Source organism: Arvicola amphibius, chromosome 4, assembly GCF_903992535.2.
Source record: "Arvicola amphibius chromosome 4, mArvAmp1.2, whole genome shotgun sequence".
Taxonomy (NCBI): Eukaryota; Metazoa; Chordata; class Mammalia; order Rodentia; family Cricetidae; genus Arvicola; species Arvicola amphibius.
In genome coordinates, this window is record NC_052050.1 from 148,699,204 (window position 1) to 148,722,996 (window position 23,793).

Genomic DNA, 23,793 nt, shown 5'->3' on the forward strand with positions numbered 1-23,793 from the left:
ATAGAGACAGAACAATGACAATTACAAATACATCATGGGGAACACCAGGAAGTGGGATATAGCAAAGGAAGGGAAACATTTGCTCTATACCCCAGGCGCCATCTGATTAAATTCTTAGCCTTTGGTTGGGAGAATTTAGAGGGTTGTACATCCCAAAAAGATTTATCTAGTAGGCACAGGATGGATGTTAGACCAAGCAATTGTTATTAAGAAGGCTTAAGATAAACCAAGATAATAAAGTTGGCTCAGGACCAGCAACGTTTCAGTTCTCTACAATCACAGGAGTTCATTCATACATTCAACAGATGCTGAGAAACTAAGTCCAGCAGTGTTTCAGCGCTGGGAGCACAGCAGGCGTGGGCACCAACTGACAAAGGGTTCCTGCCCCGTGGAATCTAAGTCCTGCCTATCTACATTCGCCAACAGCCCACACATCAGTAATCACTGTAGCGTGTGCTGGCTGACTGCTTTGGCGAGGAAAATAAGGCGGAGAAGGTTGCTAAGGAGTTGGGAATATTTGTAATTTCAATGAAATAGTTTTGGGGGAACTGATTTATGAGGTTTTTAAGTGAGTGAGGATCCCTAAGAGCGGATGGGAGGAGGATCTGTCTATGGGATGCTGGTGGGAGGAGTCTCCACACTAAGGGAACAGGTGGTTCTAAGTCCCTTTATTTAAGGAACAGGAAGATGAGAATGGTCATCAGAGTATGAGATACCCAGACCAGAGAGAGTGCACGTGCTCTCTTACAGTGTTCTGACAGGTCGTTGTAAGGATTTTAGGTTCTGCTCTTGAGTGTGGGGGACACCCTGAAATCCTCTCTGGGGAGTAACAATTTCCTATTTTATTTATTTATTTATTATTCAATTTTCCTGTTTATTCTGTGTTGAGAAGTCAGAGTTCACTAAGGAATTTTTCTTTTTTCTGCTTTTTAAGACAGGGCCCAGTTAGTTGCCTTTGCTGGTCCAGTAGTTGCTAGGCAACCCAGCCTGACCTTGAACTGGTGGCAGTCTTTCTGCTGCAATCTCCTGAGTGCTGGGATGCAGGCACACTCTTCCAAGACCACTTTAGAAGTTGTTAAAAGACGCCAGATTTGAGAGGAGACACTTCTTATTAGTAGTGAGTCCTGGGTCATAGCTGGGAGGAACATCATGAACTATCAGAGACTAACGAAGGGACAGGGAAGGGGAGAGTATTGGGAGCTGCTCAGTTGTAGGAAAGCTTACTTTGTGGTGCATATTGACATCCAAGGGAGATGGTGACAGAGCATTTGGGTCCCTAAATGTGGTGCCAGGGAATGAATGCCTGTCTTCTCCAGATACCTGTGTCTGGAGTTGGGTCTTTAGAAGCAGTTAGTTAACTCAGGAGGGCAGACCTAATGGGACTGGTGATTTTATAGAAGAGGCTTGAAAAGGGGAGGAGGGAATGATGTAATTATGTCTAAACTCAAAAAATAAAGGGAGTTGTTCATTTAGAAAAGAGGCTTGTGGGGCTGGAGAGATGGCTCAGAGGTTAAGAGCATTGCCTGCTCTTCCAAAGGTCCTGAGTTCAATTCCCAGCAACCACATGGTGGCTCACAACCATCTGTAATGAGGTCTGGTGTCCTCTTCTGGCCTGCAGGCATACACACAAACAGAATATTGTATACATAATAAATAAATAAATATTTTAAAAAATAAAAAAATAAAATAGAAAAGAGGCTTGAAGGAGTGACTCCCTTAGCTCTTCTGCCAAATGAGGATGCTACTGGGATCTGCCTCATCGTCGTGAGGAGCGGTGTCCAACACACACTAAATCTGCTCGCCTTGATCTTAGGCTCCTGACCTAAGCTATGAGAAGTTCATTTGTTTTCATTTACAAAAGACCCAGCCTGAGGAGCATTGTTACCCAGCCTGATCAGACTAAGAAAGGTGTATTTCCATAGGACTGAATAAGATGATCAGAGAATGTATGCATTTGAAGAAGAGACCCATAGGATCAGCTGGGGGAGTCGGAGGGGACTCCACAGAGAGTGGGCGGCACTCCTGCACTTAGCACTTTGGAGCCTACAAGACTCTAGTGTAGGACTCAGAGTAGAGTGGAATAGAATAGGAGAAATCCCAGGAGTATGGGCTTACCTAGGGGCTGATCATGGCAGCCAAAATGGGTTACTCCAGGCTATGAGAAGAAAGGGATCTGGTAGGTGGTGAAGTCCAAGAAAGATCATATTTATTTATTTGTTTGTTTGTTTATTTTTTGTTTCCATGTTTTAGTATTTCAGGAAGAGGAGCAGTAGGCTGGAAATGGGACAAGGAATCTTAACAAAGAAGAGCTAAAACATGGGTGTGCAGTGGTTACTGGGAGGCGTTGGGCCTCCAGGTGGCGCCAGAGCCCTCTCCAGGGGTGAAGCTTGAGAGCCTTAGGCAGCACCTGGAGGGGGCGTTAATCTCACCCCTATTCAGCAGCCTTGTGTGAACCCTTTGGAATTTACAGCAGAGCCAGAGTTATTTAGGCGGGTCCAGGGAGGAGAGTAACCAGGGAGGGGACTGTCCACGTCCACACAGTGACCTGTGAAACAGAAGCTTTGATAGTCCAGGTTTTTCTCATTCTGGCCCCATCTGGTCTTCCTATGATTTAACTACTGTTATTTTCCCACTCCAGGCTGTGTGGCCCAATAGAACTTTAAGAACACTCTCCAGTGAGCTTGCCTGTGGTTGGTTGGCTTGTTTCCATTTCCTAGTCATACCCTAGAGTTAAAGTCCTCCTGAGCTTGCTGTTTCATCCTGGGAAGCAGTAGCTTCCCTATGCAGTAGTGTGGACTATGGGAACTTTAACCAGCAGCTGCCTTGCTCCACCCGGGTGCCTGAAGATTAAAAGAATCTTTTCACACCTGAGTGCAGCCCTCTCCTGTTCTAAGGGCAAATGCCTCTTGTGCTCCTGTAGAGGTTATTTTTAAAAGTGCTATTTCTTTCTTTCTTTTTTTTTTAGATTTTAATGTAATTACATCATTTTCCCCTTGCTGTCTCATTTAGGTTTTATATTGCTGTGATAAACACCATGACCAAAAGCAACTGGGGGAGGAAAGGGTTATTTGGGTTACATTTTCACATCATTGTTTATGATCAAGGAAAGTCAGGGCTGGAACTCAGGCCAGGAATCTGGAGGCAGGAGCTAATGGAGAGGCCATGGAGAAGTGCTGCTGCTTACCGGCTTGCTCTGCCTCCTTTTTTTATGTGACTCATAATCACTAGCCTGGCGGTAGTCTCACCCGTGAGGGGTTTGGCCCTCCCACATCAATCACAATCTAAAATATGTCCTACAGGCTTGCTTTGGGCCTGCCTTCAGCATAATCTGATGGAGGCTTTTTTTTTCTTTTTCCAACTGGGATTTCTTCATCTCACATGACTATAGATTAAGCCAAGATGTCATAAAAACCATCCAGCATACTTTTGTGTGTCCAGACACTCCCATGTCCCCTTCTTTGAGCTCTTTCAAATTTGTAGCTTCTTTTTTCATTAATTAGCATGACACACATACATGTTTATACATATATTCCTAAATATATAAATGCATTCTGCTCAGTCTGTATAATATTGCTTATATATATGTTTTTCTCTCTTTTTTTTTTCTTTCTTTCTTTCTTGCTTTTTTTTTTTTTGACAAGTTGTCAGCCCTGGCTGTCCTGAAACTTACTATGTAGACCAGGCTGGCCTTGAACTCAAAGAGACCTGTTTACCTCTGCCCCTGTCTGGCTGTTGCCTGTTTGTTGATCATTCAGGAGTTTATTCTTTTTAATTTTTGTTTGTTTGTTTTGTTTATTCTTAAGCTCTTTTTCCTTAATTCCACTGAGCTGTTTCTTTGTGTCTTTTTTAAACTCCTTGAATTATTCGATAAAGTCTATGATTGTTCTTTTAAATTCTGTGCCTTGGGGTTCATGTGGTTAATTCTCATCGGCAACATTTCTACAAGACTGGTGGATTTAGAATGGGAGACTTGATCTTTCATATTGTTTGCATTTTGCCACGAGATCTGGGCATGTGAACTTCTCTTTTTCTGTGTCTGATATGGACAGAGCAGCTTGTTGGGCCAAGAGGTTGGAAATGGCTCAGGTGAAATGAAGTCGGGTGGACAGATGGGACTGGGTTAGTGATAGTGCGCATGCCCCAGTTCCAGCTGGAGCGTGGGGTCAGACGTGGCTGGTGCAGAGGTTTTGTGAGTTGTGGGATAGACAGAGCGGGTCATGACAGAAATCTGGAAATTGGTGGTGATGTAGGCAAAGGTGGCCAGACTAGGCTGGGACACTGGATGTGGGACCCCGGCTCGATCCGGCAAGTTTGAGAGGGTGCATGGATGAGAGGGTCAGGCATGACTTACAGGGCTAGACCACGGTTTTGGGGTCTTATGCTGTGTGCACGCTTAACATTTGTCTTTCAGTCTGACCTGTCTGTGTTCTGGCTCGAAGGATGGATGAGCAGTGGGCTTAGCAGTGGTGAACGTGGTGTTTGAGAACCATATTCCCAGTGTGGGAAACTTCCAGGCCTCTGTGTCCAGCATGCAGCTTAGTGTCAGATTCTGCCGTCCTGTCACAGAATCTGAGACTCTTCTTGTGCCTCAGAGGGCTGGCCCGGCCCGCCCCAGGGTCTTTCTTGAAGGCCCTTCTAGTGAAAGCTCCTGGGTCGAGCTGGTAATCTTTTTGAGTGGTGAAATGTTTTCTTCGCCAGATGTCCCTCCCCCCAAACAGGGCGCTTTTGTCCTAGGGGCTCATGGAAACATGAGCTGCCCATCTGCCTTTGGGGCCCAGGCATCTCAGCTTGCAAAATGGTTGTTTGGGACAGCAAAGGGAGTGTGTGGCATATATATGTATATATAAATGTGTGTGTGTGTGTGTGTGTGTGTGTGTGTGTGTGTGTGTTTGTGTGTGAATTTTGTTTTAGGACACAGCAAAATTTGCACATGTGGGAGTCAAAATACACGAATGCAAGGTGACACTTTGGAGACCTGCTGTTCTAGAAGGAATGAATGAGAGGATAATGGAGTTTGCTCTTGGATTTGTATAAAGGAGACAGAAAATCAATTTCTAGGTAGAACTTCTAGGCATGGTTGAACATGCCTATAATACTGGCACTCAGAAAGCAGAGGCAGAAGGATTGCCAGGATGGTCTATGTGGTAAGTTTAAGACCAACCGGGGCTATGGTAAGACCCATCTAAAAGAAAAACAGGACCAAAACCTCTAAAGAATTCTGGTTAAAAAAGCATTCCCTGCTGTGTGCATACAACTCAACTCAGTTATTTAAATGTGTTTAAACAGACTTACCTAGCACCTGACTTTGCTCATTACCATGCTGGAAGATCCTCGTTCCAGAGCTCAGCCATTTCTCAGAACTGAGCACCTATGAGGCAGTAGAAGCAAGAGTGGATAATCAGCTCGCAGAGTCGGTGTGCAAAGGACAGTTGACTTCTAGGAAAGATAATGAACAGGAGATGATGAGGATATGTTTATAATTATATTATTACTCTATGATATAATAGCTTCATCAAAACCATTGCCTAATAACCAGAGGGTTATGTAGAAGTAAAATAAGTTGTCTTTACTGAAGTGTACTGATTTCTGCCTGCTGGTTGAGACCTCTACTCCTTTTGCTGGGAAAAATAAACATTGCCTGGAAGAGTAAGTACAACAGCTATCTTGGTAAAGGTCACATTGCAGATCCTATTTGCTAAAAAGATATCCTTTTACCTGCCAAAGTTTGTATGCTTTAATTACTACTAATGTTATTGAGAACTCGGGCGGGGGGGGGGGTTGGGAGTTGGGGACTGGGAGATGCGTGGCAGGGGTTGGGGTCCCAGCCTATGCCCCAAGTCAGGTCTGGCTATCTGCTCTCAAGAGGTCAATTAAAAGAGCCAAATTAAAAGTGAAAATCAGAAAAAGGAGTTTTATTTAATGTAGCCACATTGGGAAGATGCATTGGCCCATTCCCTTTGTCCTTCTCTCCCATTTGGCCACATTGACGGTCCATAACTCTAGCAAATATTTACTTTTTTTTATTGCCACCTGCAAAACATCCCTGTACAAAAATGTCTGCTCCTGTAATCGTGCCTGGTGAACATTCCTTTTGGTGGACACGGGACTCAGACGGCCCCTCTTATCAGACCTACAAAAGTTGCAGGACCTTTTCAAAGTGTGAGGTTGGGTCGCAGCCTCTTGTAATGAAAGAGTTTCTTCTGTCTCTCCAAGTGTTCTTGACAGTTGAATTTCCCTAACAGGAATTAGATGCTCAGATAGTGTTGACCTCGGTGTTGCTGGGATTTCAGTAGGGACAGGGGCAATTTGAAAAAGGCAGGCTAATCAGAATAGCTGGGGAGATGGGATTGAGAGAGAGGACTGGGGTCAGATGTGAGGGAAAGATGAAAGAACAGTTTGGGCTAGATCTTCTGGCTCAAGAAAGTGGCCTGTGCCTGTAAGTTCTGTAATGCCCCCTTCCTCTGTCTTCGTGCTCTAACAACTGTATTTCCATATCACAAGTGTATTGCAATTTTGTAGGTCTTATGCTTAGAAATTCTTCTAGGTGTGCTTGCCCATCACGCAGGAGGTCCTGGGGTCTATCTCAGTGCCACTGAAACAAAAAGTAAAACAAACCCCCAAATATTTAGGCACACCTAAATGGTTGTTGGGTTGGTTGGTTGGTTTGACTGATTGTTGGTTTGGCTGGTTGTTGGATTGTTTGGTTGTTGGGCTGATTGTTGGTTTGGCTGGTTGTTGGGCTAGTTGTTGGGTTGGTTGGTTGGTTGTTGGGCTGATTGTTGTGTTGGTTAGTTGGTTGTAGTACTGGAGCTGGAACCCGGGGTGGAGCATGCAATGTGGCTCCCCTTGAGCTCTATCCCTGATACCACTCACTCAAGGACAGATCTCTTGGTCCAGAGTTCTTGAGGTCATTTTCGGATAGAGAGAGATGTCATTGTGTGGCTGCAGAAGGACACTGGATTCTACATACATGTTTCAGTGAGCTGAACGTGGTGTGCTCAGCTGTGGGGAGTATGCAGAAATGATTACTCCCAGAGTGAATGCTTTACACACGGATTTGATCATTCTTCCCTGTGTGCCTTCCACACACTAACAGTAGATGTGGCCAGGATTAGTGTCTGTCTGAATTTTCTTCCCACAGGGCATGAAGTCACTTTCCTTAGTGGGTCAGGTGGGGTACGGGAAAGGAGACTGCCCGCCTGACTGAGGGCAACTGTCTGGATTTCCACACTGTCTGGTGATCCTCAGGTGGAGCAGCAGGTAGCCTGAGAAGGCTGCGTTATGGATTAGTTCCTGCCAATTGTGCCAATATAAAGGCCGAGTGCGCCTTGCTAGCCGTGCATTTGCGCAGTCAGTTCTTACTGAAGTCACTGGAACGCAAAGCTTCAGGAAGCATGGAGCTTCCCAGTGCTTGTTTGGGAATGCAAGTCCTGTTGTCCGGGAAATACTTCGCTTACCCAGTAGACCGCCCTCAGCCAGTGCCGGAGCTGGACGAGGCCACTGAAACCGTTCCAGGAAAGCCCTTGCAGCTTGGCACTACGAGGAAGCGCCTCATCACTTTTGTCTCTGGCCAGGTTTCTAGGCGTGCAGGTGGCCAAGAGGAAGCCGTGCTGGGCTCCTGGCTGTTGGGGATGGTGTATGTGGATTTTGTGTCGGGGCCCACAGTACCCCACACCTGTGCTGAATGAGAGACTGCCAATTGGGTTGGGTGGAGATAAACAAAGCAAATAGGCACCCGGCGACGGTGTGTAAGGTGTGCAAGTTCCGCAAGTTCCTGAGCTGGCTGCGGACTGCAGACTGCCTTTCCCTGCCTGCAATTTGCCCTGCTGGGAAGGGCCGCCTGTCCCAGTGATTGAGCAAGACCTTTTGTAAAGCATTTCCCTCACACCGCCAGAAGCGCGCTGAAGCCGATCTGCGGTAGTGGGAAGGGAAGGAGTGACGATGGACCTGGCTATGGAGAAGGCTAAGGGCAAGGTGCACCCGAACCCGGAGCAATCCTTCCTGGCTACTCTGAGTAACCCGCAGGTGACACTGCTGTCCCTGCACAAGAGGTGCTCTTTCAGGAGGAGCTCTGGGGTCGGGGGCTTGGCCAGACTGGCGTCTTCAGAGGAGAAAGACTCTTCCCAGCCCGAGGAAGAAGGCGGCGTTTTAACTAGAACCCTGGAAAGGAGTTCCCAGGTCGGTGCACGGGAAGATAGGCTGAGCGGCTCCCCAGACTGGGACTAAATTTGCAACTGGAGGTAGCTCCAGGTCTCCTATGGGGAGAGGTTTGGCCGTGTGTGTGTGTGTGTGTGTGTGTGTGTGTGTGTACAAGTGTCATACTGACAGGAGTCAAGTCTGCGGGGTTGGGGTCAAGGTGGAAGTGTGAAATTTGGATCTTGTTGCTTTATATTTTCAGAAAATTTGGTGAAGCACAAGCTTCCCAAACTGCCAGCTAGACAACGGGCCTTCCTTTACTTCTGATTGTGATTTGCTTGTGATGAGCCTACGGCACAAGTGCTCCGTCCCCTACTTCATTCTTATTTTGCTGATCTCAACTCAGATAAAATACTTTAAAAATGTGGCTTCAGAGGGAAGCTGCTTTTCTTAAGCAAATAAATGTAAGGTTTGTTAGGCCAAAAGTCATTTTTACTGGGGGCAGGGAGCGTACAGGGTTATTTAATAGTGACGGTCTTAGTGGCATCTCCTAATGGTCTGTGTGGGATTTTTTTCCTTGAATAGTCAGGGGGAAAGTCATTTTGTGTCATGCCCAGATCACGGAGTCCTCCCAAAACCAACTAGGAGACCGTCCTGTATGTAAAACAAAGAGCCTTTATTCTTACACAAATTTGCAAACTCGGACTCTCTGCTTGTTCAGTGTATTGAAATGATCGGAGAGCCCCGAGCTCAGTTAGGGTTGGGGTTTTATAGTGGCAAAGTGGGGGTGAGGGATTTCTAAGGTTCAGAACCCCTGATTGGCTGTCATTTGTCTAGGGGTTATCTAGGTGAAAAACGCTGGGTGTGTGCTGGCGGGTTATCCTATCTGCAATGGTTGGAACGTTAGGAATTTCCTTTGGATGGTCTGTTCCTGGGTGGTGCCTGGATGGTCTCAGTTTGTGATCTTTCTTGGAATCAGGTATTCCTTAGGGTAAACTTCTGAGACTTGGGCCTCTATTGAGCTTGTCATGGCTGGGGCCTACATTTTGAAGGCATCCTACTAGTTAGAGACAAAGAGAAGTCTTCATTAAATACTTTCCCTCTTTTAGGAGTTTTTCTGCTGTTCATTTTGTTGTTTTATTGTTGTTGTTTGTTTAGATTTCATACAGAATCTTACCCTGTAGCCCAGACTGGCAAAATCCTTACTATATAACCCCGGAACTTACAGCGATCCTTCTGCCTCAGTGTCCCAAGTGCTAGGATTACAAGTGCTTGCTACCACCAAGCCTGTGCTGGTGCTCACGTGGTGAAAATCACCAAACCAAATTGTGTGGCTTAATGTGTGGTGTGTGTGTGTGTGTGTGTGTGTGTGTGTGTGTGAGAGAGAGAGAGAGAGAGAGAGAGAGAGAGAGAGAGAGAGAGAGAGAGATTGTTGTAAGGACCTACTTGGGTATTGATTACAGAAAGTTTTATTTAGGATTCTTTATTTTGCTTTCATCTCTTTAGCCAGGATGCTCTGAGATATTTATTTTTAAAATTTAAATTTTTTTTTAAGACTAGAGATGAAGCTTAGTAGGTGTAGATCATGGTTGAATCCCCAGGATGACCCCCTCCTCACCAATTTTTAATTGCCTTTTATTTTTGGTGAATTTGTAGACAATTCCAAGAGACTCTTTCCAAGTTTCTTCCTGGCCAGGGATGTGTAAAATCGGCTAGTTTGAGTAGGTCTCAGGCAGGCCAGATGTGAACGCTGTGCTTAGTAGATTCCAGGCACTTTGCTTCCAGAGAGTCGCTGTTCCGTTTTCATTTTGTAGCTCTTTAAAGGACATTAAACAGGCAGGCAAACTGTTCAAGCTTTTAGAAGCCTGCAGAATAACAAAGCGTTTATTCAGACACATCCTGTGTTGCTGGTGTATGTGACTCATAGCTTGTTATGGTTTTGGTCCCTGGTCCCTTTAAGAGACAAGCCACGCCCACTCCCCCCATCCGCTGAGGCAGGCTGATCTTCAGCTTCCGGCCTGTACTCGTTTTCTTTCTCATCTTCCTCTCGGAGAGGCAACTTTGTTTCTGCCTCTCTCCCCACTTCTCCGCTTCCCCCCCTCCTCTCTGTCTCTTTCTCTCCCCCCCCTTCCCCCTTCATAACCCCCTGAATAAATATTCAACCTCACTCTGCACGTTGTGTCTATTCATGTCTCCTGCCCTCCATGTGTCTCCCTGCCTGGGACCAGCCACTGCTCGGGGACCGGCAGCCATCTCTGCCTGGGACTGGCTGCTCCCAGAGCCTGCGGCCTCCCGCCACATGGCCGGCCACCACCATTTGGGACCTACAGCATTTCTGCTGCCTACTGCTTCAGGGGATCTTGTAGCATTTTTAAAAAACAACATAGCTGATATCTATATCTTTAGCTAAGTGTTTAGGGTAGAAGAATAGTAAACATTTTCTTGGGAAAAATGCTTCAGACTTCCCAGACTTTGTAAACTCAGCCTCTGAGGTTTGGGCTATGCGCATTTTAATGGTCAATGCTAATCTCTTAGGCTAAGGGATCCCCGGAACCTGACTAGGGTAGCAGCCCCCTACCCTAAAGAAGAGAAGAGAAGCTGGTGAAGAAACCTTAGTAGGCACTACTCGTTTCATTATAGGCCGCTGGACCTAGAGTCTTGGAGGCTCAGCATCAGATTTCTCATTTCAAAGCTGGGTGAGGGATCCCGCCTCGTACGGCTGTGATCCCGTCTGCATCCACTGCAAACGGAAAACTAGGCTTTTATATAGAACTTGCGGTTCTTGAGCTATGTGTTTTTTGCCGATTGAATAAGACTGAGTTAGCACCATAGATGTCTGAGCAGTTACAACTCCATTTTGTGTGTGTCTGAGTGTGTTTGAGTGTGTGTGTGCATGTGAGTGCATATGTGTGACAGTGTGAAATGCATTTGTATGTGTATGTATGAGGGTGTGTGTGTGGTCAGTGTCTGGTGTCTTCCTCAGGTACTCTCTACTTTATGTTTTGAGACAAGGTCTCACGGAACTTGGAGCTCACCCATTAGGACAGACTAGCTGGCTGCACTCCTTAGGAATCCCTTCTAGCCGCAACTCACTGGTGCTGGGATTACAGCTGTGTGTGGTGCATGCTTTTTTAAAAAAATGTGTGTGCTGGGGTCAAATTCAGATCCTCATGCTTAAATGGCAACTGAAGCAAAGCACTGATTATACTGTTAGATCTGTTATAAACAAGAGCTCACGGGAAACTCCCCAAACAAATTTATCATGGAATGAGAGAATATAGAAAGATAGAAAGAAAAAAGTGGAAGCAGTTGTTTCCCCCCACATCTATACATAAGTGTATGTATATGAATGTGTTTGTGTGCACTTATGTGCACATTTTAAAATGTGGAATTAAAATCAGATCTTCCTGCCTCAGCCTCTCAAGTGCTGGGATTATGTGTGTGAGCTCAGATATATGCCTGGCCTTCTTTTAACTTTATTGCTTGTGGAACACACGCTTTGTATATATATAGTTGCAGCTACATTATACTTTTTTAAATTTAAGTACCACTTTTAAAAGTTGGCATTGCTTTTTAAGAAAGAATGGGGCACATTTGTAGTAACTGTTTTATGACCCCCAAGAACCAAACTACAAGCCCATTATAGTTGAATACTTGTTCACTGTGAACAGTGTATTTACATCCGAGCCTATTATGATCAAAGTTTGGTTGTTCATGTAGCAATTGGTATGTGGTGTAATGCCTTGTATGTATTAATTGTCACTTACTTTAATCATTACCTGAAGAGGTAGCCTTGTCTGTAACAGCCACGGAGCTCAGATTGATTGACTAGGTAATAAGTTCCCGAAGGAGTTAATCCCAGGTCTGATTACAAGCCCTTGCTTTTCCAATAACATCAAAATACTGTTTAATATATTTGGTGAGACAGGCGTGAGAGTATGGAGTATTAGAGAGCTACTGATTTATGGTGAATGGGAAGGGTAAGTCTTAGGTGGCACTTGGTTCACAAGACACCAGACGCTGCAGTGAGGGAAGCATTTCAGATTTGTTTTTGGACCAGTGAGATGGCTCAGCAGGGAAAGGCTCCTGCTGTCAAGACTGGCAGCCCGAGTGCAATCTCCACGTCCCGCATAATGAAAGGAGGACCAACTCCCGAAAGTTGTCTTTTGACTCCCACACGTGTGTAGTAACATGCTCATGCCCTTCACACATGTCATAGCATGCTCATGCCCTTCAAACACACACACTACACTCACACACACGCATACAACATACACACATACACAATGTAATTAAAAAAATTAAAAATTGCTTTTTAGATTAATGAATTTTCTTGTTTGAATTTTGTGTTTCTTATACAACATAGCATACATTCTATTCAATTTAGAATTAAATCATTACTCTGATTGATTTGTGCTTTGAACAGGAAGGGGAAATTTCCCTTTTCTAAAACATTGGAATAAGCAGCTTCTTTTGCCGAGCACATTTTCCCCACCACCCTAGGGACTTGTCTTCTGTGAGCAGAGGTCTAAGCTTAGGAGAGGGCCGGAAGAGGGGGTATCCATCTGTCTGCTGTCTTGCCTCTCCTTAATGCCTCTACTGTAACTGCGGACTGGGAGTGTGTGTGTGTGGGGGGGTTCACTGGGGATTTAAGTATGTAGAGAAGTCTCCATTTTCCTAGAAACAACACGGATGACCCCATTGATCTCCCAGGCCATGATGAGCTGCCAGAGTTTTTGTTGTGTTGGGGGGATTGAACCCAGGCCCTCACATGTCTCATGCACACACCTTGTCAGTGAGTTAACCACCCCCCCACCCCATTGGGTGGTAGGCTGATGATTTTGTTTTTGTGTCCTGTATTTGGTCGCCTCGGTCTTAGTACCAAGCTTCTAATGGATGAAGAGATGAGTGGTTTGTACCTGACTTTATGTCATAGCATGTAGGAGTGACAGAGGAGTGAACAGATGATGGCTATGAGGGTGTTAGGTTATGGAGCTGCCATTTTAATTGATTAGTCAGTTGATTAATATTTGCTGTGTTGATGATGGAACCCAGATCCTCCAGCATAGTGGGCACGCATGCATAGTAGGCTTTCACCCCTGAGCTACACTCCCGGTATTGTCTACCACTGAACTGAACTCACAATCCTTATATTTTTGGAAAATAGGATTCAGAATTTTGTTCTTGGTGAGAGGTAGTTAGATTGGGGTTTCTTTCTGTAGTCCAGGCTAGCCTGGAGCCCAGAGTCTTCCCGCTTCTCTGCGGGAAGTGCTGGGGTTGAGGGCTCACACCACACCCGGCGCTCTTCTGTGACTCCTCACTTTTAAAGACTGTAGATGTCTTTTTATACATTTGCCTATTTTACAGTCACAGCACAGCTTTCTGTGGTGGGCTGTATGTAGCTGATTGTCTACAGAGTTTTTAGTTGGCTTCCAAATGTTTACCATTTAAATATGACAGTGATCATTCTCATCTAATTTTATATCCATATAATGAAATCCTCAGAGTTTCAGAGGAAATGTTCTGGGATCTAGGACAAAAGCATTGAGCATTTAACATGTTGATAAGTATTGCCTATTTGATAACTGCTCCCCAGAAAGATGTGTGCTTACCTTTCTGTAAGCAGTGGTTGTGCATTGTTTCTCTATGCATTTGCTTATGGTATTGCTGAACTTTAAAATGCCAGCCTGTTGGTGGGAAGTGGTTTATCTTAATTCCTTCGTACTTAATACTTTTAAAATGGCTTTGTAAACCACATGCATTTCTTTTTCTGAAGACTGTTGTAGTAGTGAGTTCCCTTCATGCATTTATTCAGTAATGTTGCTATAAACATTATACTAGATTCACACTGAAGGATTTTGTTGTTGTTGTTGTTGTTTGGTTTTGGTTTTGTTTTCAAGATAGGGTTTCTCTGTGTAACAGCCCTGGCTGTCCTGGAACTCACTCTTTAGACCACTAGCATCGAACTCACAGAGAGATCCACTTGTATTTGCCTCCCTAGTCCTGGCATTAAAGGTGTGAGCACCACCGTCCGACTCACGGTGAAGGTTTTAAAGATGTATGTCTGTTTTATACGAAGCTGGTCCTACCTATGATTCTGTGTAGAAAAAACTACATTTCTTTGCCACTATGGCAGCGGTTATCAACCTGTGGTTCACAACCTCCAAAGACCACGGAAAACACAGATATTTACATTATGATTCATAACAGTAGCAAAATTACAGTTTTGAAGTAACAACAAAAATAATTTTATGGTTGGGGTCACCACAACCTGAAGAACTGAATTAAAGGGTCTCAGCATTGGGAAGGTTGGGAACTAGTGCATTACATAGTATAGTTTTTATAATAATAAAATACATTATTTCATCAAATAGGATGATCATTTAACAGTGTAGCAACAAAAAATAACCCCGAGTCTATTGATTTCTATCATGTGGTGTAAATATGTCAGTTAATGTCAAAGTTGGCATTCCTTCTAGTGAGTTGGTACTGTGTTTTACATATTCCATGTAGCCCTTTTACATAATCATATTGCTTGGTTTTTATTTTTAATAAAATGTGTATCTGTGTAGGTATGTGCAATGCATGCAGGTACTGGTCAAGGACAGAAGAGGGCATCAGATGCTCTGGAGCTGGCATTATAGGCAATTGTGAAATCCAGCCCCTGGGCATGGGTGCTGGGAATCCAACTCCAGCCCTCTGGAAGAGCTCTACACACTCTTAACCACCAGACCGTCTCTCCAGCCCCACCTTGTGGTTTTCAATGATATTACTTTATTCAAACTTTTTTTTTTTTTAAATACAAGACTTTTACAGTTACTTGATAGTGATTAACCTGTCAATTAAGCCTTTATTGTTTGGCAGGGAAAACCACTCTTCCTTAAGTGGGGTGTTACTGGAGAAAATACACATTCCAAAGCAGGAAAGTGGTGTGTCCGTTGGAGCGGTTGTTACAGTAGAAAGAGCTAGAAGCAGTGGGATTCCGTGAAATGGCTGATGTCAGCTGTGCAGGAGGAAGCGGTGAGGCAGGATAGGAAGGGAAGATAATGTCGTGTGGGAAGAGTCGCAGCCCCTTGCCAGGGTCTGGTTCAAAGCCTCTCCCTGCCGAGAGTCAAGGATTCCAGCACGATTGACGTTTGCTTAAGGCCTTTCTCCCTTCTCAGCTGAAAACCTTCAGTTTTCTAGAAATCTCATCAGAAACCCCTTATAGTAAGAACTTGTCTAACCCCTTTGTACAATCCTATCTTTTAAAAAATCAGATTGTAATCCATCTAGTGCACCTCTAAAATCACTCTATAATTTCATTTATTAGAAAGAAAAGGATGGGGCCGTGAAATTGTCTTAGCTGATAAAGTGCTTGTCAGGCTAGTGTGAGGACCTCAGACCCCAGCATTTGCGTAAAAGCTTGGCACATGGCCTGCATCTGAGATTCCAGTGCTGGGGAGTCAGAGACTGGAGGATCTGGGGTCTTCTGGCCCATCCAGTTTGTCCAAATCAGTGACCCCCCAGATTCTGGCCTACACATGAATGGTTTTGTTTTGATTTGTTTTAATTTTCAAAAGAGAAAAAGAAGAGGAAAGGCTACTAGCAACCCTTTGTGATGTGACTTGAGAGAAGTCGTGCATATGGCTAATGCTGAGACACGTCACTGGCCTGCTCTGAGGAGCCTGCACCCCGGACCTTATTCTTTCCACGAGAGAGAGTCTCTGTGCTTTACACCCTGACTCTGCTCTGTTGGCTCGCACGGGACTTCTCTTTTGCACTATGGCCAAGGATCTGGCTTTGCCTGCCTCTAGGTACCTAAGAGGTTAAGCGGATTTCTCAGGCTGCTGCAGGTGACAGCCTGGAGCCCTGTGTCTGTCTGTCCCCGACCCCACTGAGACAGTGTGAAGTGCCACTTGGAGAGGCTACCACTGGATTAGAATTTTTATTTTGTGAATATAGATAGTATTATTATCAACATTATAATATACATTATAATCAACATATAACATAACATTATAATATTATATATGTATATCTGTGTTAATTTTATTTATCAGTTTTACTCATTTGGCTAGGGAGATAGCTTAGTGGCTAACATACTTACTGTGCTAACATAAGGACCTAAGCTTGGATACTGGGCACCCATGTAAAGCCAGGTATAGATATGCACTATAACCCCAGCACTGGGGTGAGGACAGGCAAAGCCTGGGGCTTCCTTGGACAGGCAGCTGGAAGGCAAGCTCCAGGTTCAGTGAAAGAATAACAGTAGAGGAAGACCCTTGAAGTTCAGTGACCTCTTCATGCCTAGGGATGCGTGCTGTATATATACATGTATGCATGTACGCTCTCTCTATATACATGTGTACACAAAATAACACACACACAAATTAACACTTGTCTTTTAAATTAAAACTGTAAAAGTTTCAAAATATAAATTTAAAAACATTATTTTCTAATACTTAAAGATAACCTCAAAGAGTATGTACTAAAGAAAAGGTGTATGTGTGTTTCCGTGTGCTTGCAGTGTTTAACGTAGAGACATTAGAGATTGACAGCCATTCATCTGTATGCCTGGAACGATTTGGGTGACATCAGTCTCTCCTCCGTTTCCCTCGCTTTACTGCTGAGCCACACCCCTAGCCCTGTGTTAGCTGCCGTGGGTCTGGCCATCGTCTCCGTCTTCCATCCTTCTGAGTCCGATAGCCAGAGAGCTCTGAGGAGAGGCTGAGCAAAGTACCACGTCTATAACCATCCGGGGTAACCATGCTTCTGAGCTACAGTGACACCCTGTTTCAGACAACAGAAAAACAAACCATAAAAGATTCTATCAGGGGCTAGCAAACAGTCTTCCTCAAATTGATGTAAGGTCTGCAGCTCAAGTTCCCAAATGTTCTCAAGGAGCTATTCTCACTGGGTGGAATGAGATGGAACAATAGCTTCCACAAGCCTGTCCCCGGACACTCAGTTTCAACCCTAGCCTCTGTCTAAATCTGGGATTGTTCGACAGACCTTTCAATCTAAAACCTGCCTTGATTTTTAAATATAAAACTCAGTAGGGGGTTCATTTTTTCTTCTCGCCAAACACTGCATCAAAGAATGGACTTAAGAGCATGTACACACTATGTATCTACACTAAAAGCTATCCAAACACTGCATAACTGTCAACAGATTGTTCAAGCCATGGTGTGGCGTGGTGGTAGGACACTCACCCACACAGGAGGCCTCGGGTCCGTTCAGTATCGCAACAGAAGAATGTAGGCGGTGGCTCTCTATGGTCAAGTGTTTCATAACTGTTGTTTGAAAACCTTTGTCTCGTAAATGCCTGCTGTGGAAAACCCACCTGCCTAGGAGCGGCTGAGTACTGTGTATTGTCTGTCACTGATAAACACTTCCACAAATCCTTCTGCCAGGAACACATAGGATCGGCTTCACAGCCATCGAGAGCCCACACTGCGACCTTGATTTGGTCTGTTGTAGGCAGAGCTGGGACCAGCATGGAGGGGTGGATTTAGAAAAGTTTACAGAGCTTCCTTTCTCCAACACACCAGGTGCTTGGAGGGTTATGTCTTATTGCAACGAGGCAGTTTCTACTTTCTGTGATACTATATGGAAGTAAACGTTCTTAAATCATCTTAGTTTTCCTTTCGTCCTTGGATTCTTTTCAGTTGAATCAGTGTTCAATCAAGTCACCATTCTGGGCCTTTGTTGTGCTCTTACTATTGTTTTAACTTTTAAATTAATTAGTGTCAGAATGGTAATTTTGTGCATTGTATGTAAATTGTGTAGTAAAAATGACTTCCTTGTATCCCTGCCATGTGACCTCCTCAGCTGCCCCAACATCTTCTTCAGGCCATATTGGTATCTCAGGCATTTCCTTAAGGATGACAATCTTGACTAACAGTCTCTGTCTCACAGTTATTGCCACTTTTATTCAAGCCCTGTGTTAGTTCCCTTCCATTCCAACTTGGTTTGGCTGGGACTGACACTGGCCAGCGGGACTACTGATAGTGCTTACATATGGAGGCTTGCTCTCTGGGAATGCTTCCCATTGTGACACTGCTTTCCAGAACTCAGGATCTGTGAGATCCACTCCCTAGTCATAAGGAAAAGCTGCATGGAGAGCCAACAGTACTGCCCACAGTCTCAGCTGACCTTCCAGCGGGCAGCTGGACCCAGTTTAGCAGGCGTGTGACCAGTGAACTGTCATCTTCTCCAGCCCCATGAGGCCATTGCCCATGATGGTGTGTGGAGCAGAGATGAGTGCTCACTGCCTCCTGTCATCCAAGGCGAAGACTGAGCTGTCCCTACAAGCGTTAAGTTTGAGGACCTAAACACGAAACACTGTATATCCTGTACCATGTTCTTTTCATTGAACGATGTATTAGATACCAGTCTGTATCAGTGTGTGCAGTGCTGCCCAATTCATTTTAAGAGCTGTGCAGCACTCTACTGCATGGCTATATGGTAGCTTAATTTGCCCGACTCTTATAGATAGAAATGTGTTATTTCTACTGTTGTGGAATTTAATGTCTTTGTTGCTCTTGGCACTTTACACCAGCCATTTCTTGGATAACTCTTAGAAGTCGAGTTGCTGAGTCAAACCCATGTGAATTTATTTTAGTAGGTGTGTTGGATTGTCCACCAGAGATGTTCCGTTGCCTTTAAGGACGTCAGAAAGAGAGGCCTATTCTTTTCTTTAAAAATTGTTTTTACCAGAGCCGGGCGGTGGTGGCGCACGCCTTTAATCCCAGCACTCCGGAGGCAGAGGCAGGCGGATCTCTGTGAGTTCGAGGCCAGCCTGGTCTACAAGAGCTAGTTCCAGGACAGGCTCTAAAAAAGCTGCAGAGAAACCTTGTCTCGGAAAACCAAAAAAAGAAAAAAGAAAAAAATTGTTTTTACCTTTATTTATATTTTATGCGTATGGGTAGTTTGCCTGCCAATATGTCATGCACATGCAGCACCTGCAGATGCCAGCAGAGGGCGTTAGATCCTCAGGACCTGCAGTTGGGATGTTTGTGAGCTGCCATGTGATGCTGAGACTCCAGCCTGGGTTCCCTAAAAGAGCAGCCCATACTCTTAACTGCTGAGCCATCTCTCTAGCCCCTGTGCTTTTCTTTTGAGATGGACCATGCTGTGTTGCCCAGGCTGGCCCTCCCACTCGAGCTTCCCAGTTGCTGGTGTGGCAGGTGTGCACCACTGTGACTGACCGTTGTTTCCTTTTTGATAATTTGTTCCTCCTTCTCCCCTCCCCCCATAGACTGTCTTCCTTTTTGCATTGAATTGTTGGCATTTGTCTCTTGGAAGGAATTGTATTGGTCAGTGAAGCAGGTTTTGGTGTATGCTGTATGAAGCAGGTTAGACATCATCTGGAGATAAATTCAAGGCCACTGTCTATGACGGGGTACGAGAGAGGCCAAAACCGAGTGTTGTTATGTTTGTGGTGGTGACTTTTGGAATTGTAGTGTCATTTTTGTTGGCGGTGGGAAAGGCTTCAATTCATCCCATAAAGGTGTCTATCTAGTAGGACAAGAAGATAATCCGTACTTTCTAGACAGAGGCATTTGAGTTAAATCTACCTGTCAGCCAGAAGCTGGGCGAGACCAGCCTGCCTGATGGGTTGGAAAAGGCAGAGTTGGGGTTAGTGGTTTAACTGGTTTTTGCAAACAGAGGAGACCTATTATAACAGTTGTTTGTCCTGTGGGGACAGGTAATCCCATGTTCGCAGAACTGAGCAAAGGCTGGAGGTCCTGGGTGGAAGAGATTATGCAGAGTTGAAAAGCTTTTTTGTTTGAAAACTTCAGTTAAGATTAACAGTTGACTCTGATTGCACCATGACTCATCCCAGTAGCCATCTTGAGAAGTAATTTTGTTCTGCTCTACTGTAGTAGTAGGGGAGAGAGTGTTAGTTTTGGAAGGGTGGTCATGTGGGGGCTTGCTTAGCATATTTCTCAGCCTAACTATTAGTGGTTTGGAGTCATTGAGAATTTGACTGATGTCCCCCTGAAGTGAATGATAGTGTCCAGTTGTGGCTTCCAGGCTGCTTGAAAGAATTTGTGTGTAAAAGTGCCATTTTGAGTTAGGGTGTTATACTGGGTGAGCATGCCTTGTTCCCACCAGATGGCTGCATCAGATTATATCATATTGTATGTGTATTTGGAGTCTGTGTATAGGCTGATTATGGTATCTTTAGCCAGCAGGAGAGCTGTAGTGAGGGTGTGCATGGAGTGTGAGTGATATGCTATAGCATATGGCTTTGTGTGTTTGGAGCTGTAGGCTGCTTGTGTGTGTGTGTGTGTGTGTGTGTGTGTGTGTGTGTGTTTGTGTGTGTGTATGACAGGTTTTCTTTTTGTAGCCCTGACTGTCTTGGAACTTGCTCTCTAGACCCCACTAGCCTTGAACTCACAGAGATCAGCCTGCCTCTGCCTCCCAAGTGTTGGGAATAAAGGTGTGCGCCACCACTACCTGGCCTGGAGCTATAGGTCTTATAAATAGCATAACCAGCTCTTTTGTGCTCCTGAAGGAACATCCATCTAAGAACTAGTCAGGGGCATTAGGTATTATTTATCTAATTGCCTTAGTGTTCTTTTGCTGTGAAGAGATACCATGACTAGGCCAACTCTTTTTTTTTTTTTTTCGAGACAGGGTTTCCCTGTAGTTCTAGAGCCTGTCCTGGAACTAGCTCTTGTAGACCAGGCTGGCCTCGAACTCAGAGATCCGCCTGCCTCTGCCTCCCTAGTGCTGGGATTAAAGGCATGCGCCACCACCGCCCGGCTTAGGCCAACTCTTATAAGAAAACTAATTTATCTAGGGCTTGCTTACAGTTTCAGAGGTTTAGTTCATTATCATCATGGTGGGGAGCATGGCAGCATGTAGGCAGACACGGTGCTGGAAAAGTAGCTGAGGGTTCTATATCTTGGTCCACAGGCAGTAGGAATAAAGAGACACTGGACTGGGACTGGCTTTGCCTTTTGAAGTCCCAAATCCTACCTTCAATAATAACCTTCCTCCTAAAAGACCACACCTACTCCAACAAGGCCACACCTCCTAATCCTTCTTAAGTAGTGTCACTCCCTGATGATCAAGTATTCAACTATGAACCTATGGGGGCCATACTTATTCAAACCACTCCTTGGCCTCTATAGGCTTGTAGACATATTATATTGCAAAAATGAATTCACTCCAACTTCAAAAGTTCTTATTATCTATCATAATTTCAATACTGTTTGAAAGTCCAAAGTTCAAAATTTCTTCTGAGACTCATAGTAATCTCTTAACGGTAACCCCCTGTAAAATCAAAATTAAAAAGCAGATCATATACTTCTAATGTACAGTTAGACAGAATATACGTTACTATTCCAAAAGGGAGAAAAGGAATTATATGAAGAAATGCTAGACAAAGCAAGTCTGAAAACCAGATGGGCAAATTCCAAACTCTTCATCTCCATGTCTCATGTCAAATGCTCTTCACATCTCCAACTCTGCTTTGTTGGCTGCAACACACTTCTCTCTCTTAGGCCTGGTCCATACCTAGTCTGCAGCTTTTCTGCATAACTGCCATCTCCAGCATCTTGGAGTTTCTCAGGCAATCCGGGCTTCACCTTTACAGCTTCTCACAGTGGGCTCTTTGGGCCTCCATGCAGGGACACCCCGACACACACCTGGTGTAAGTAGCTTTCCTTAGCTGTGGAGGGAGATTCTTGTGACCCCTTTCTTATATCCATGACTCTACAACCAGAGTCATGCGACCAAAGCTGACAAGTCCTGCTTCTTGCTAGGGCAGGAACATAGCCTCCTTGTTAAATTACATTTGCACCAGATTTCTGTTTTTGATACTTTCCTTGAGTACTGAAGCTTTTCTTTAATTCCTTTCCATAAGTTGGAAGCTTAATTGGGTGGGGTCTTGCCTTAGGGTCACTACTTCCTTTTATTCCATTTATCATTGGGCTTTTCTGGAAACTTTTTTCTATCTCTTTGAGCAAGGGACTTAATTCCATCATACTCCCTGATGTGCCTTTTCTCTTCAAACTGTGCATTTATGTTTTTTCTTGCTCAGCTTGCTCTTTTTTGTTACAGATCTGCATAAGAGTAGATACTAATAGCCATGAGATAATCAATACTAGGCAGTCTTGAAATCTCCTCTGCCAAAAACATTAACCCAAAAACTCTTCAATTTAGCTTCAGGCAAATTTTTTTTTGGACAAGAACACAAAGCAGTCACATTTTTTGCCAATATATCACAAGGGTGGTCTCTAGGCCACTTATTAATATTCTTTTCTCTGAAACCTCTTGAACTGGATATTCATAATCTGCATTGCTTTCAGGGCCACTAGTCCTACAAGTGGTCACATCCCTACGAGTATGGCCTGTTAAGCACCACTTAAACTTTTGTCCTAATCCAAAGTTCCAAAGTCCACATTCTGCCAACAAACAGCATGGTCAGTCTGTCACAGCAATACCCCAGTCTTGGTAAAATTTCTATCATAGTCTGTTCTATTGCTGCGAATAGACACCATGACCAAACCAATTCTTATAAGAAAGAATTTAATTGGGGCTGGCTTACAGTTTCAGAGGTTTTAGTCCATTTTTATCATGTTGGGGAATATGGCGCATGCACATGTAGGCAGACATGGTTCTGGAGAAGTAGTTGGAGAGTTCTACATCTGGACCCACAGGCATCAGGAAGAGACAGACACTGGGACTGTCTTGGACTTTTGAAACCCCAAAGCCCACCCTTAGTGACACGCTTCCCCCAACAACGCCACACCTAATCCCTCACAAGTAGTATCACTCCCTGGTAGTCAGACATTCAAATATATGAGCCTATGGGGGCTATTCTTATTCAGACTAGCACATATATGCTGAAAGGAGCATAGGGTAGGCTCTACTATCAAAGTACAGGAAGTTAGTGAAGACAAGGAGCTGCTAGGGAGTAAAGTTGTAGGGCTGAGGGTTGAACATGGATACAAGGAGACATCAGGGTCTACGAGGTGGGATTGGATTTTGTGAACATGAGAAGGGAAGAATGTCATGAGCCTTGCCACACTGGGCTGCCATATGTTGTAAGCCACCTTTTTGGGGTGACTTCTATTGTGATCCTAGCTGGGGTAGGAGGACACCTTTGGGCTGCTCCTAGACTTGGTGAAGCCATAGTGTGGCTCCACCTTTGCCCTTGGCAAGCGGAGGTACCGTGGTCGGTGACAGAGCAGCAGCAGCCTCTGTTGAGTGGGTGAAAGAATGAAGGGCACGCCGGGCACAAGGTGTGCCTTTGCCACCAAGCTCTAGCTGCAGAGCCAGGCCATGGTCACGGAGCCGCAGCCTCTGCCACTGTGTTTTGGAAGTTGGAAAGTGTGAAGGAAGCTCAGGGCACGCAGCCCAGCAGGAGAAGGAGAGGACAGACTGTGTGGCTTAAGAGATCAATACAGTTGTGAGAAGACCCTATTGATGAAATGAATACAGAAAAGAAAAGATACAGGTCTTTTTTTTTTTTCAGGAAGAGGAAGATCATGAATTAAAGCCAAGATATTTTATGCTATCTGGCTATTGTGAAGGGTGTTGATTCTCTGATTTCTTCCCCAGCCCTTTTATCATCTGTGTACAGGAGGGCTACTGATTTTTTTCTTTGAGTTAATCTTGTATCCTGCTACATTACTGAAAGTGTTTATGAGTTGTAGA

At 44.6% G+C, this 23,793-nt stretch overlaps 1 protein-coding gene across 2 annotated transcripts in view; it reads left to right on the plus strand.

The window, feature by feature from the left end:
• Positions 1 to 23,793, plus strand: part of Atp7b (ATPase copper transporting beta) — a 70,357-nt gene that overhangs the window by 8,415 nt on the left and 38,149 nt on the right. The window contains exon 1 of one of the 2 annotated variants that reach the window (XM_038328822.1): positions 7,912 to 8,178. The exons of the other annotated variant lie outside the window; for it this stretch is intronic. Within the exon in view, the coding sequence (XP_038184750.1) occupies positions 7,942 to 8,178 (237 nt within the window). The 5' untranslated portion in view covers positions 7,912 to 7,941. Of the gene's footprint in view, positions 1 to 7,911; positions 8,179 to 23,793 lie in introns of those variants that run through there. 2 annotated transcript variants of the gene reach the window in all.